Consider the following 15,646-nt stretch of genomic DNA (forward strand, 5'->3'; position numbering starts at 1 on the left):
TTAGGCTCTATATCTGTGATGCTAAAAAAATTTTTTTGTAAAAATCACCCCTAGAAAGCCTAACAAGGCTAATATGACTAGTAAACTTCTTAACAAAAAAAATAACAAATATATTAAATAACTATAACAAATTACTAAGATAAGTCTAATTAATTTGGGATTAAACACACACACACTCAGTTAAGAATATTATTAATCATTCTTATTTGCTTACTTTAGAGGTAGTTTTATGCTCCAGACTTACTCCAAGGGTATTTTGGATCCACTCTTTAAAAGTTGGCAAAACCATGCCACTAAGAGGGTACCTAAGGTACAAAGAATGTAAAACGTTAGAGTAAAGTATCTTCACTTAAGTTCAAATCTTAGATTCTATTTCTAGTAATGGTCAAGTTGTTCCTATCGAACCAACCCTCCCACATATAATGATAAGCTCTGGACAAAAACAAAACAAACAAAACCCAACTATTCGAGGGCAGTATAGATAGCCCCAAACCAGGCAAAAATAGGTGGTAAGGGAGTAAGAAGAAAACAGCCCTATATGAGTTTCCAGTTTTGTTTTATTTTTTAAACAGGCTTTAGCCTGAGGGAAAGCCCCAGCTAGTACCACAGAAAGAAAGAAGAATGCAGAAAACCTACAGTCTTCCTGGCTGAAAGAAAAAGAGGACAGTGTTCACAGTGAACACAGCATCTGGGAAGAGTACAGAAAAACCACACAAATCCAGGAGTCAGTCAGAGGGACCTATGTATAAACTCTGTCCAAATGTCTGGCTGATCTTGAATTACACATGTATGGAGCAGACACACTAAGCAGCCCAGCTAAGCTTAAAAGAACTAACACATATATATGGAATTTAAAAAAAAAAAAAAAATGTCATGAAAAACCTAGGGGTGAAACAGGAATAAAGACACAGACTTACTAGAGAATGGACTTGAGACTATGGGGAGGGGGAAGGGTAAACGGTGACAAAGCGATAAAGAGGCATGGACATATATACACTACCAAACGTAAGGTAGATAGCTAGTGGGAAGCAGCCGCATAGCACAGGGAGATCAGCTCGGTGCTTTGTGACCGCCTGGAGGGGTGGGATAGGGAGGGTGGGAGGGAGGGAGACACAAGCGGGAAGAGATATGGGAATATATGTATATATATAACTGATTCATTTTGTTGTGAAGCTGAAACTAACATACCATTGTAAAGCAATTATACTCCAATAAAGATGTTAAAAAAAAATAAAATTAAATTAAATAAAATTAAAAAAAAAAAAAAAAAAACGGAACAGATTATTCAGCTCCTCGCCACCAAAGAAGGAAACTTGAGATGAGTCAAGTTAATTGCTTGGTTTAAAAAAAAAAAAAAAGAAGCCTCTTCAGAAGAATGTAACAGAATCCAGGGTTTCTACAACATATCATTAACAATGTCCAAGATACATTTCAAAATTACCAGACATAAACAAACAAGAAAGTGTGATCTATAATCAAGAGAAAAGGCAATCAATAAGAACCCCAAGATGGGGCTTCCCTGGTGGCACAGTGGTTGAGAGTCCACCTGCTGATGTAGGGGACACAGGTTTGTGCCCCAGTCTGGGAGGATCCCACATGCTGCGGAGCGGCTGGGCCCGTGAGCCATGGCCACTGAGCCTGCGCATCCGGAGCCTGTGCTCCGCAACGGGAGAGGCCACAACAGTGAGAGGCCCACATACCGCAAAAAATAAATAAATAAATAAGGTTAAATAAGTAATAAATAAGTCTGTGCTCTTAAATACTATATGATGCTGCCTCTAGTCTGATTCTTTCCTTACCATCATTACAAGTGAGATCATTATTCTAAAATTCTTTATTAATGAATATTTATAAAATCATGGTAGCTATATTCGGTAATTTTTTTCACTATAATGTTCTTGCAACTACTCTACTTCCCTCTCCCTGCCATGATGACAGAACAGCCAAATAAAACTATACTATATTATGGCTGTTTTATCTTTGTTTAATTTTATAAATATTTTATTTACAAAACATTGAAGTATAACATGCATACAAAAAGTAAGTGTATAGCTGAATGAATTTTTACAAAGTAAACCTCCCATGTAATCAGCATGCAGATCCAGAAATAGAACATTACCAGCACCCCAGAAATATCCCCCTCCTTGCCCCTTTCCAGGCATTATCACCTTTCCCCACACCAAAGGAACAACTATCTTGTTAACTTTATATAAATGAAATCATATAAAATGTACTTTTTCTGTCTGCTTTCTTTTGTTCAATATTATATTTGTGAGAGTCATCTATGTTTGTGTACGTAGTTGCAGTTCATTCATTTCCATGGCTTAATTCCGCTGTGTGAGTATAGCATAATTACTTTATCCATTGTATTGGTGACAGAAAATAGAGTTGTTTACAGTTTTTGGTATGTGCAGGGAGGTTCTTGAACTTGTTTTCTGAAGATCACATATCACATGTTTCAGATAGCTATATAACTAGGGTGGAGCTCCTAGGCCACAGTCTATGCATATGTTTAGCTTTAGGAGGTGCTGGCAGATAGCTTTCCAAGATGTTAACAGCCAGCAATGTATAAAGAGTTCTACTCGTTCCACATCCTCTCCATACCTGGTATTGTAGTTATTTTCATTATGAGACATTCTATTGGTAATCTCTTGACAATATTAATTTGAATTTCACTGATTACTCAAGAAATTGAACTTCTATTCATATATCTATTGTCCATTTAGATATCCTGTTTTCAATGCCAGTTCATTTTTACTCATTTATTATTATTATGTTTTTATTGATGTATAAGAATTCTCTATATATTCTGAAATCAAGGATGTATGTATTAAATATTTTCTCTCACTCTGTGATTTGTCTTTTCACTCTCTTAAAGGAGTCTTTTTTTTTTTTTTTTTTTTTTTTTGCGGTACACGGGCCTCTCACTGTTGTGGCCTCTCCCGTTGCGGAGCACGGGCTCCAGACGCGCAGGCTCAGCGGCCATGGCTCACGGGCCCAGCCGCTCCGCGGCATGTGGAATCTTCCTGGACCGGGGCACGAACCTGCATCCCCTGCATCGGCAGGCTGACTCTCAACCACTGCGCCACCAGGGAAGCCCTTAAAGGAGTCGTTTGATGAAAAGAAGTTCTGTATTTTAATGCTGATTCACCTTTTCCTTATATTAATGCTTTTAGTTCTCTGCTTTTTGCCTACCTCAAATTCAGAAAGACATTCTGTATATTCTTCTAGCAATTTTATAGTTTTAGCTTATGTATTTAGGTCTATAACCTATCTGGAATTGATCTTTGTATTTGGTATGAAGTAAGGTCAGAAGTAATTTTTTTCCAAGATGGCCATTTAAGTCCTCAAAGCTATTTTTATTTTTGTGTTTAATGGAGAAAAGTGTGTGTTTAAATGAAGAAAAGAAGAGATACTCTAGTAGTCACTATCTATTCCAGATCAAAGAACAATTAAACCAATACCGAAAACAAACCAGAATAGACTATATATTGGTCTTAACATCTATGTTGTACAAGTTATTCAAAATGTTCAAGGGACTTCCCTGGCGGCCCAGTGGTTAAGAATCTGCCTGCCAATTCAGGGGACACAGGTTCGAGCCCTGGTCCGGGAAGATCCCACATGTTGAGGAACAACTAAGCTTGTGCGCCACAACTATTGAGCCTGTGCTCTGGAGCCGTGAGCCACAACTACTGAGCCCACGTGCCACAGGTACTGAAGCCTGCGCACCTAGAGCCCGTGCTCCGGAACGAGAAGCCACCACAATGAGAAGCCCGCACACCTCAACAAAGAGTAGCCCCCACTCGCCACAACTACAGAAAGCCCATGAACAGTAACGAAGACCCAACACAGCCAAAATAAAATAAAATAAAATAAAATGTTCAAAGTGTAATACTTTTGCTCAAGATTATTTCCCCCTCATTTCATCAGAGCTTGAATAACTGCAAAAGCTTTTAGCAACTAGCCTCAGAAGTTTACTTTGACTTCACAAAGATAGCCAAAGTGGGGGGGGGGGGAATCAGTGTGTAATATATAAATTCTGTACTGAAATTAAATATATGTTTATAATACAGAATTCAATATTAAAGGAGCCAGTGGTGTGCCCTATCCAAAGGAATTTTTAATTGGAAGTGACAAAAACCACTCATTTTGTCATGTAATTTTAACAGTTACACGGCATTGGCTGAAAGGATGTCACCTCTTATGATGACTTCATATTATGTAACAAAAATACCATCTAAAATTCTCAAATAAATCTTTACATAAAGGTTAGCAAAACAAAAATAATAGTGGAATGAAAAAAATAAACAAGTATGTTTTATTCAACGAGTTCCTCTTTTTTATATTATAAAATCACAAGTGCTAACATTCAAACTGAAATGGAATATTTAAAGTATTATATAATAATACCTTTTTCATAAATTTAAAGAAATTGGAATGAAAGAAAGTATAAGACTCACAGCTAAAACAACTTAAGACATTCAGCATATAAAATTTTCTTCATCTTACCTGACAGTAAAAGTATAAATTCTGGGAAATTGGTTATAACACATATGCTACTACGTGTTATAATGTCCTATAAAAAGGCCAATTTGGAAATATTAGGTTTTAATCCTGGGCCCTTATATTTTAACCATACAATTACTTTGGGTCTCTGTCATATATAGGAGACTCTTAATATTCACGGAAGGATAATATTAGGACCTTTGTGAATCCCTTAATTCACAAGTAACATTACCCATAAAATAAAAAGGCAACCCCCCTTCAGGACACTTGAACCAAGAGATACAAGGTTGGTATTACTGTCATGTGCAAAAAACCTACATTCTACCATTAAGATAACCAGAATATACTTCTACATCTGAATGCACAATATTTCAGACTCTGAAGAAATATCTTATTTCGCAGAACCTTGGATTTAAGACTTTGCTCCATTATCTATAATTCCCGCATAAAACTTAACACAGTTCAAAAAGAGTTCCACGTAAGAATGAAAGCTTTTCAATTGCACTTTTTCTTGCACCTAATGCCCTGGGATTTGAAAAACAGTAAAAGAAGCTTGACTTAATAATCATAAAGCCTAGCATACTGCCAAGGGCCCCCAAAATCTCATAAAATATCATGAGGTAAAGGAGAAAACTCTGAAATCAAAAAAGTAAATGAATGGAAAAGAAACATAAAGTTAAAGGAATTAGAGGTATTTAACATAAGAAACACCTTTGGAATGACTTGATTCTTACAGCAAAATAATTTGGATTTACATCCAGAACTATAAATAAGCATTTATTTAACACTCATAAGACTGTACTAAGCATTGCAGGACACACAGAATTGGTACTACAATATGACTCCTGTTCTTAAGAAACTTACAACCTCGTTTACTCAAAGCTACAAAGACATTTAATTTGTATGGTGAACATATGGGCAGGAAACATGCAACTTCTACCAGAAAGCCAAATGCCCATACGAACTGTTGAAACAGGGTGACCACTGAATAGATCTTTACCACAACTGAAGACTGGTTTGAGAACTTTAAGAAATGGTTTTTGTTGTAAAATATAAGGTGAGGTCAATTTACCACCTTTTCTTAAGATCAAAGTAGACTATATTGTAGAAGATACAGAACCAGAGCAAACTTTCAAAACCAATGAAATCAGTGTATAATGGAAAGAAAACTCTGTGGACATAAATACCCAAGAAGCAAGTGCACATCAGGATTTAAGGTGACTAAAGACAAGGTGACTCACTCTGGGGCAGTGCACAGAGGCAGCAAAATATTAGTAGACGCAACCATCTATGCTCAGTGAGTTCCACAATTGCTAACCAATTTAATAGCTTTTTATAGGAGGTAAAACTTTAAAAATTATGCCACTGAAAATACAAAGTACAACAAACCCAAACAAATTCTCTCTACCTAATCACTAACTTGTACCTTGAAAGCACCAACTAATGTATAATGCTTTTAAAGTCAAAGAATAATGACACTTTTCAAATTTTTTTATTTATAGAAATCTATATAGCATTAGATCTGAAGTACTGCCTTCTGCTGCTTAAACCTAGGAGGACTCAATTCATCTATATCTAGGAGGAATAAGAATTGCAAGATTATAAACCTAGGGATTTATAAACTGACAAATTACAAGTCTGTTCAGAAAACAGACTGTGCTCAGGGAAAAACTTATGATTTTTCCCTGACATCTGTTAATAGCTTATAACTGCTTCTAATTTAATGGTTGGGTTTGAAATGCCAAAGTTACCCTCCCCAAAATATATACAGACAACCAACCACATTTACTCATAAAAATTTTCTACCTTTTCAATGTTCGGTGGATCAAAAATAGGGGAACCCCCCCATAAATTTTCACTGAGAGTCACTCTTAGTTTCTGGCACCTAAGGATTTCCCTTTCTTTCTTTCCAGCTCTGTTATTATTTCTTTCTTGTAGTATTTTATCCATGTTTTCTACCTGGTTATAGAGGGCAAAGGGTCTATATTTGTTCAGTCCACTACAATGCTGGAATAGAAAGTCTTTACAAAGAATTTCAAAAACTGGCCTTAAAATCTAATATTATTAATACAACATGGTGAATTCATATTGTTTTCTTGTACTCATCCTTTCTAGTCACAAATTCCATTTTCTCTTTTAGGAATATCACAACCTTCTTACGCTTCTGCCCTTCATGTTCCTCTGGAGCAATAGAAACTTTTGCCATAGGTTAACTTTTTACAATATGACTAACTCTACTGTACCGGTGTATAGAGTGTAGAAGCCTCCTGTAAAGTGCTTCCAGAGACTGGAAAGAGAATAAAATCAATACAATGGATGAGTATGGTACCTCATTAGCACAGTATAATAGAACGAGCACAAAAATGAAGCTTAAAACACTTGTTTTTTAATCACAATTTCCCACTGCACAGCTGACCTCAAGTAAGCTACTTAACCTCTCTCATCCTCAATCTCCTGATTATTTCTAAGAACATATCACTACCCACTTAGGGTTATTTTAAGGTAACTCAGTAGGAGCTCAATAAGTAATAGCTATTATTATCTTAAATAATATTTCTAAATGTTTTCTGATAAAAAAAAATCAGAGAAATCTACTAATTCAATCATTAGCCCTAGGAAACTAGACTAGATATAGAGAAAGCTATGATCCAATTCAATCCAGTTTATTATCCTGTCTGTGGCAAGATAATGGTGCTTCTGGAAGCACCAAAATGAGAAGTGAATATTATTTAGTTATTTGGTTTCAGTTATTAAATAGGTTATGTATAACATATTTAATCCTAGAACATTTAAATTCCAATTCTGTGTTTGCAGAATTACCCTCTGGATAATGGATAATTCAGTAGGAAGCAAAGGTTACCCTTGCAGGCTCTGCCAGTCAGACGTACCCTTGTTCTCTTCCCCTCTCCCCCACTGGACTTGGACTCAGCAGTCAACAGTGCAAAGAAATGAGGCCTTTAAGAAATCCATTCTGGTTGTACGGGCAGCAGCAGTAATCTTCCAAAGTCTAAAGTCAATGGAAAAATTCTCGAATTCTACTACAACCTGGATAAAAATCTCTCTCAAGACCACTGAATTCCCTTTGCTCTGAATTTATGCTCTCCAAACAATATATAAATTACAAATTTTATTTTCTACATATCTTAATATCAGGAAGGGCATTAACAAGTGTTCTACATCCTAAAAAAGAAATAATCTAATCATAAGTGAACACACTGGGGTTCTAATTTTCTTTTAGTATCTTATGAGTGTCACACATGTATCAGCCACCTACAATCTGATCCTCTCTGGGAAAATTGGCAAGCCAAGTGCCAGAACACCCAAAATAAGAGCCAGATTCTAAACCCATGGTATAAGGGTTCATACACTAAGGTATAAATAATTGTGACACTTCCTATGACTAATCATTCACTTCACACACATACACTGCTAACATAAACAAATCCATAGCCTACAGTACCCTACAGAAGACAGTAGGTATCTTATGCTTTCAATGGCACAGTGCACAAGTGCCTATTTGCCCCCTCACATAAAACAAAGATGCTATAACTTCAAGGTCCAGAGAGAGAGAAAGAGAGAAATGAAGACAGTATCTAAGAAGAGAGAAAGTTGGTTTTCTAAGTTCAGAAGATTCACTCTTTCCCCCATGAAGATTCTGTAAAGCCAATCTCTACATGACAAGTTTCTACTGTATTAGACATTATTCTATTTAAAACATAAAACACTCAATGTTTAGAACACTGGTAAATTTAATTTTAACTAGAAATTCCTTCTACCTGAATTACACAATTTCTCAACTAAGTCTCCACCAACATGCTGTCCAGTCACACTAAAGAATGGGAATGAGAATGCAGATAATTATTTTTCCTATTAAAAAGCAAATGTAAATTGTATACCTTCACACCTTCATTAAAATTAGTTACTAATTACCATTCCTGAGGTTTTTTTTCAGGTACGAAGTACGTTTAAGTTAAAAACAAAAATGGAATGGTTATGTTGTAAAGAAAAAGAATTTCTCCAAAGAAAACTTTTCTTGCTGGTATTTCAGTATACTGATATACCATATACTTGTTTTAAAAACAAGTATATTAATGCCCAATAGATATGAAGTCAAAGTGAAATACTGGAACAGATTCATGATATACCTAATCCAATTTTTACCTAGTCTCAATTTTTAATTTATTTTTAGAGCCACATTTAAAAATTTTGTATTTGTACTCACTGTCCTTCCAAGTTATATCAAAATTCAATAGACAAACCCAAAACACCAGCTTCAGCAGGGTCAGTGTTACTTAAAATCAATTAAGAACTCATTTTACAATTCTGTCTACATCTGGAACAGTAACAATACAAATATTCTTTAGAATTCGTATCAACATTATTACCAAAAATATTTCAGAATGTGAAAGTTACCACACAAATGACTGATCTCTCTTCATCACTTCTTCTCTAATATACCTCAGAAAACTAATTTTAAAAATACTATTTATATTCACAAGGACCTTCCATAATGTTCACCTTCCATAATAACCCAACCAAAATTATACTTCCAGTCTTAAACAAAGAGTTACTTTGAACAAGCCAATGTCATGCGGATTAGATGGTGGGTAACTGCAAACCTTTTTGGATCCTATTCAAACTACCTATAGAATGATATTATTTAGACAGAGAAATGTGAATGTGAATAATCAGATATAAAATTTCTGTTATTTGGGGGAGTATGATAATAGTATTATATGATTGGTTATATTAGGTCCTTATTTTTTAAGGGATACATATATAAATATTTAGAAGTGACATGACAATGTCAGAATTTGATACATAACAGAAAAAGAAAAGCAATTATGGCAAAATGTTAATAACTTTTAAATCAAGGGGGGAGTCATTCTATTATTCTATTTTATATGTATGTCTATTATTTAACATTATATTTACGTTTAAGATTTTTCAGAGAAAGAGAAATAAAAGGAATAAAACAAAGAAAAAAAGTTACCTTTTCCCAGTCAACTCAACTTGTCCTTTCTTATTGAAGAAGAACCTGGAATCATTATATCCCCATCCATTCCATTTCATAACTTCTTGCCTAATAAGCAGAAAAATACACATAAATGAGATCTATACTAAACATCTCAAAACTGAACACTGTATCATTGACTATTAATTTTCACAATCATTTAACAGAAGACCTTATTCCACTAATATTATGTTGCTTTAAATAAAATGAATATATATTAAAATGTCTATACATTAATATTTCTAAATATAGAATCACTCTGATGAGCAGCACCTGCTTCACAAAGGGCTACAACCACTAAATTTAATGCATTCAAAGGAAAAAGGAAGAAGAAGGAGAAAAATATTCTTAGAGTACAAACATGCTTCATTTTGCATGTTACTGAGTTTATATTATATGACAGCCTAAAATATTTTGCAACTAAAATAAAATTCACTGAACAGTAAAGCAGAAACTAACACACCATTGTAAAGCAATTATACCCCAATAAAGATGTTTAAAAAAAAAAATTATACCCCAATAAAGATGTTTAAAAAATAAATAAATAAATAAAACTGGAAAAAAAATTCACTTAACAGGAAACAAGTTTTTTCATATATTAGAAAAATCGCAATTATTAATCTTCCACTAGAATGAAAAAGACCAATTTACAAAGTAGGTTCACTAGCATTGACACTGCCAGTAGCAGGCACTTTCAATAAAGTAGATTAAAAATCTGAACACTGGGTTTACAAACATTCTAAATCCTTTAACTTCCATGTAAATGCCAACAACTACCTTGATCTATATATTAACATTAACATAACAGTTAATGACCATACCAGTTTTCAATGTTCCAAAACAATGTTATCTTTAATTTCCAAAATGCCAGTATTTCATAGTTTTAAAAATCGTTTTCATCAAAATCAATCACTCACTCATTCAATTTTACATATTACAAAAGAATTAGATTGGTTTGGACGCATGCAGAACACAATAAGCAACCACACCGAACTACTGTGTCAGCATTTAATACATACTTTAGCATGGTGCCCTAGTATACTTGGGCCACTGAAATAAACTGATGGTGAATCTTCTTACTGCAAATTCAATGACTGTAGTTTATGATGAAAATACTTGAAAATACATCATAAAGAAGAACTCTGTAACTATGTGTGCTGATGAATGTTAACTAGACTTATTATGGTGAAAAATTCACAATATACACAAATTAGAATCACTAAGCTGTACACCTAAAACTAGTATAATGTTACACGTCAATTTTACCTCAATTTTTTAACGAAATTTCAAAATAAACAAAGATGTACTATTAAAAAGTGTTCCAGGGATTCCCTGGTGGCAGAGTGGTTAAAAATCCACCTGCCAGGGCTTCCCTGGTGGCGCAGCAGTTGAGAGTCCGCCTGCTGATGCAGGGGACACGGGTTCATGCCCGGGTCCGGGAAGATCCCACATGCCACGGAGCAACTAAGTCCGTGCGCCAAAACTACTGAGCCTGTGCTCTAGAGCCTGTGAGCCACAACTACTGAGCCCACGTGCCACAACTACTGAAGCCCTCATGCCTAGAGCCAGAGTTCAGCAAGAGAAGCCACCACAGTGAGAAGCCCACGCACCGCAATGAAGAGTAGCCCCTGCTCGCCTCAACCAGAGAAAGCCCACGTGCAGCAACGAAGACCCAACACAGCCAAAGAAACAACTGAATAAATAAAAAATAAAAAGTGTTCTAATTCTCCATAATTCTCAAGGAAGAAAATGACTACTGACCAGCAAGCAAATTTTTTATTACAACCATAAATCTTCTTCCAGTTCAAGGGCTTTTCAAACAAGTAGAACACTAACACGATACAAATGAACCAAATACAGTCATTAATTGTGTAATGAAATACCCATCTATACATAAAATTAAAAAGAAACTAGGAATGCTCTCTTTAAAATTAGAGTTTGCTAACAATAAAAACTATATTTCCTGTACAAAAACATATTGTTCAAATACATCTTGATCGATCGATTGATCTATTTATTTATTGCCGCATTGGGTCTTTGTTGCTGCGTGTGGGCTTTCTCTAGTTGTGGTGAGCGGGGGCTACTCTTCGTTGCAGTGCACAGGCTTCTCATTGCGGTGGCTTCTCTTTTTGTGCAGCACGGGCTCTAGGGCGTGCAGGCTTCAGTATTTGTGACGCACGGGCAGAGTAGTTGTGGCACACGGGCTTAGTTGCTCTGCCGCATGCAGGATCTTCCCCGACCAGGGATTGAACTCGTAACCCCTGCATTGGCAGGCAGATTCTAAACAACTGAGCCACCAGGGAAGCCCTCAAAAACATCTTAAAGAGTAACAAATCCAGAGATTAGATTTGTAGATGAGCCTGTTATAAGCTATCAGTCAATATTTTCTTCTTATTTCACAATTCTACCTCACTATAGAGGGAGGTTTTGAAAGACAGCTTTTGGAAAAAATCTCTACAGAAAAATCTCATGACTAATGACATGCCACTAATCCACTTGTTTTATTTTTTTTTCCACATCTTTATTGGAGTATAATTGAATTACAATGCTGTGTTACTTGCTGCTGTATAACAAAGTGAATCAGCTATATATATACATGTATCCCCATATCTCCTCCCTCTTGTGTCTCTGTACTCCCTACTCCCTATCCCACCCCTTTAGCTGGACACAAAGCACCGAGCTGATCTTCCTTTGCTATGCGGCTGCTTCCCACTAGCTACCTATTTTACATTTGGTAGTGTATATATGTCAATGCTACTATCTCACTTCTTCCCAGCTAACCCTTCCCTCTCCCCGTGTCCTCAAGTCCATTCTCTATGTCTGTGTCTTTAATCCTGTCCTGCCCCTAGGTTCATTAGAACATTTATTTTTTTTTAGATTCCATATATATGTGTTAGCATATGGTATGTTTTTCTCTTTCTCACTTACTTCACTCAGTATGACAGACTCTAGGCCCATCCACCTCACTACAAATAACTCAGTTTCGTTTCTTTTTATAGCTGAGTAATACTCCATTGTATATATGTGCCACATCTTCTTTATCCATTCATCTGTAGATGGGACACTTAGGTTGCATCCATGTCCTGGCTATTGTAAATGGAGCTGCAATGAACATTGTGGTACATGACTCTTTTTGAATTATGGTTTTCTCAAGGTATATGCCCAGTAATGGGATTGCTGGGTCATATGGTAGTTCTATTTTTAGTTTTTTAAGGAACCTCCATACTGCTCTCCATAGTGGCTGTATCAATTTACATTCCCACCAACAGTGCAACAGGGTTCCCTTTTCTCAACACCCTCTCCAGCATTCACTGTTTGCAGATTTTTTGATGATGGCCATTCTGACTGGTGTGAGGTGATACATTATTGTACTTTTGATTTGCATTTCTCTAATGATTAGTGATGTTGAGCATCCTTTCATGTGTTTGTTGGCAATCTGTATATGTTCTTTGGAAAAATGGCTATTTAGGTCTTCTGCCCATTTTTGGATTGGGTTGTTTGTTTTATTGATATTGAGCTGCATGAGCTGCTTGTATATTTTGGAGATTAATCCTTTGTCAGTTGCTTCATTTGCAAATATTTTCTCCCATTCTGAGGGTTTTCTTTTGGTCTTGTTTATGATTTCCTTTGCTGTGCAAAAGTTTTTAAGCTTCATTAAATCCCATTTGTTTATTTTTGTTTTTATTTCCATTTCTCTAGGAGGGTCAAAAAGGATCTTGCTGTGATTTATGTCATAGAGTGTTCTGCCTATGTTTTCCTCTAAGAGTTTTATAGTCTCTGGCCTTACATTTAGGTCTTTAATCCATTTTGAGTTTATTTTTGTGTATAGTGTTAGGCAGTGTTCTAACTTCATTCTTTTACATGCAGCTGTCCAGTTTCCCCAGCACCACTTACGGAAGAGGCTGTCTGTTCTCCATTGTATACTGGAGACACAGTGGTTAAGAATCCGCCTGCCAATGCAGGGGATACGGGTTCGGGCCCTGGTCCAGGAAGATCCCACATGCCGCAGAGCAACTAAGTTCTACATCACAACTACTGACCCCTTGCTCTAGAGCCTGCAAGCCACAACTACTGAGCCCGCACATCTCGAGCCTGTGCTCCACAACAAAGAGAAGCCACCACGATAAGAAGCCCATGCACCACAACAAAGAGTAGCCCCCATTCGCCACAACTAGAAAAAGCCCACGCACAGCAACAAAGACCCAACACAGCCATAAATAAATCAATTAATTTAAAAAAACAACAAAAAAAGTATACACTGTGCCCATTGTATACTCTTACCTCCTTTATCAAAGATAAGGTGACCATATGTGCATGGGTTTATCTCTGGGCTTTCTCTCCTGTTCCATTGATCTATATTTCTGTATTTGTGCCAGTACCATACTGTCTGGATTACTGTAGCTTTGTAGTATAGTCTGAAGTCAGGGAGCCTGATTCCTCTAGCTTTGTGTTTCTTTCTTGGGGTCTTTTGTGTTTACATACAAACTGTGAAAGTTTTTGTTCTACTTCTGTGAAAAATGCCACTGGTAGTTTGATAGGGATTGCACTGAATCTGTAGATTGCTTTGGGTAGTACAGTCATTTTCACAATGTTGATTCTTCCAATACAAGAACATGGTATATCTCTCCATCTGTTTATATCGTCATTAATTTCTTTCATCCGTGTCTTATAGTTTTCTGCATACAGGTCTTTTGTCTCCTTAGGTAGGTTTATTCCTAGGTATTTTATTCTTTTTGTTGTAATGGTAAATGGGAGTGTTTCCTTAATTTCTCTTTCAGATTTTTCAATCATTAGTGTATAGGAATGCAAGAGATTTCTGTGCATTAAATTTGTATCCTGCTACTTTACCAAGTTCATGATTAGCTCTAGTAGTTTTCTGGTAGCATCTTTGGGATTCTCTATGTACAGTGTCATGTCATCTGCAAACAGTGACAACTTTACTTCTTCTTTTCCAATTTGGATTCCTTTTATTTCTTTTTCTCCTATGACTGCTGTGGCTAAAACTTCCAAAACTATGTTGAATAATAGTGGTGAGAGTGGGCAACCTTGTCTTGTTCCTGATCTTAGTGGAAATGATTTCAGTTTTTCACCACTGAGAAAGACATTGGCTGTGGGTTTGTCATATATGGCCTTTATTATGTTGAGGTGAGTTCCCTCTCTGCCTACTTTCTGGAGGGTCTTTATCATAAATGGGTGTTGAATTTTGTCAAAAGCTCTTTCTGCATCTATTGAGATGATCATATGGATTTTCTCCTGTAATTTGTTAACATGGTGTATCACATTGACTGATTTGCATATATTGAAGAATCCCTGCATTCCTGAGATAAACCCCACTTGATCATGATCTATGATCCTTTTAAAATGCTGTTGGATTCTGTTTGCTAGTGTTTTGTTGAGGATTTTTGCATCTATGTTCATCAGTGATATTGGCCTGTAGTTTTCTTTCTTTGTGACATCTTTGTCTGGTTTTGGTATCAGGGAGACGGTGGCCTCGTAGAATGAATTTGGGAGTGTTCCTCCCTCTGCTATATTTTGGAAGAGTTTGAGAAGGATGGGTGTTAGCTCTTCTTTAAATATTTGATAGAACTCACCTGTGAAGCCATCTGGTCCTGGGGCTTTTTTTTTTTGGAAGATTTTTTATCACAGTATCTATTTCAGTGCTTCTGATTGGTCTGTTTATATTTTCTATTTTTTCCTGGTTCAGTCTCGGAAGGTTGTGCTTTTCTAAAGATTTGTCCATTTCTTCCACGTTCTCCATTTTATTGGCATATAGGTGCTTGTAGTAATCTCTCATGATCCTTTGTATTTCTGCAGTGTCTGTTGTTACTTCTCCTTTTTCATTTCTAATTCTATTGATTTGAGTCTTCTCCCTTTTTTTCTTGATGAGTCTGGCTAATGGTTTATCAATTTTGTTTATCTTCTCAAAGAACCAGCTTTTAGTTTTATTGATCTTTGCTATCATTGCCTTCATTTCTTTTTTTTTTTTTTTTTTAACATCTTTATTGGAGTATAATTGCTTTACAATGGTGTGTTAGTTTCTGCTTTATAACAAAGTGAATCAGTTATACATATACATATATCCCCATATCTCTTCCCTCTTGCGTCTCCCTCCCTCCCACCCTCCCT

At 36.0% G+C, this 15,646-nt stretch overlaps 1 protein-coding gene across 1 annotated transcript in view; it reads right to left on the reverse strand.

The window, feature by feature from the left end:
* The window catches only part of AGPS (alkylglycerone phosphate synthase), a 144,006-nt gene that overhangs the window by 94,234 nt on the left and 34,126 nt on the right, over nt 1-15,646 (reverse strand). Inside the window, exons 2-3 of the mRNA XM_027127360.1 lie at nt 9,500-9,589; nt 215-305 (exon numbers count right to left, since the gene is read on the reverse strand). Of these exons, the coding sequence (XP_026983161.1) occupies nt 215-305; nt 9,500-9,589 (181 nt within the window). The remainder of the gene's footprint in view (nt 1-214; nt 306-9,499; nt 9,590-15,646) is intronic.

This window comes from Aethalodelphis obliquidens, unplaced genomic scaffold, assembly GCF_003676395.1.
Source record: "Aethalodelphis obliquidens isolate GAN/ISIS:26980383/991018 unplaced genomic scaffold, ASM367639v1 scaffold2, whole genome shotgun sequence".
Taxonomy (NCBI): Eukaryota; Metazoa; Chordata; class Mammalia; order Artiodactyla; family Delphinidae; genus Aethalodelphis; species Aethalodelphis obliquidens.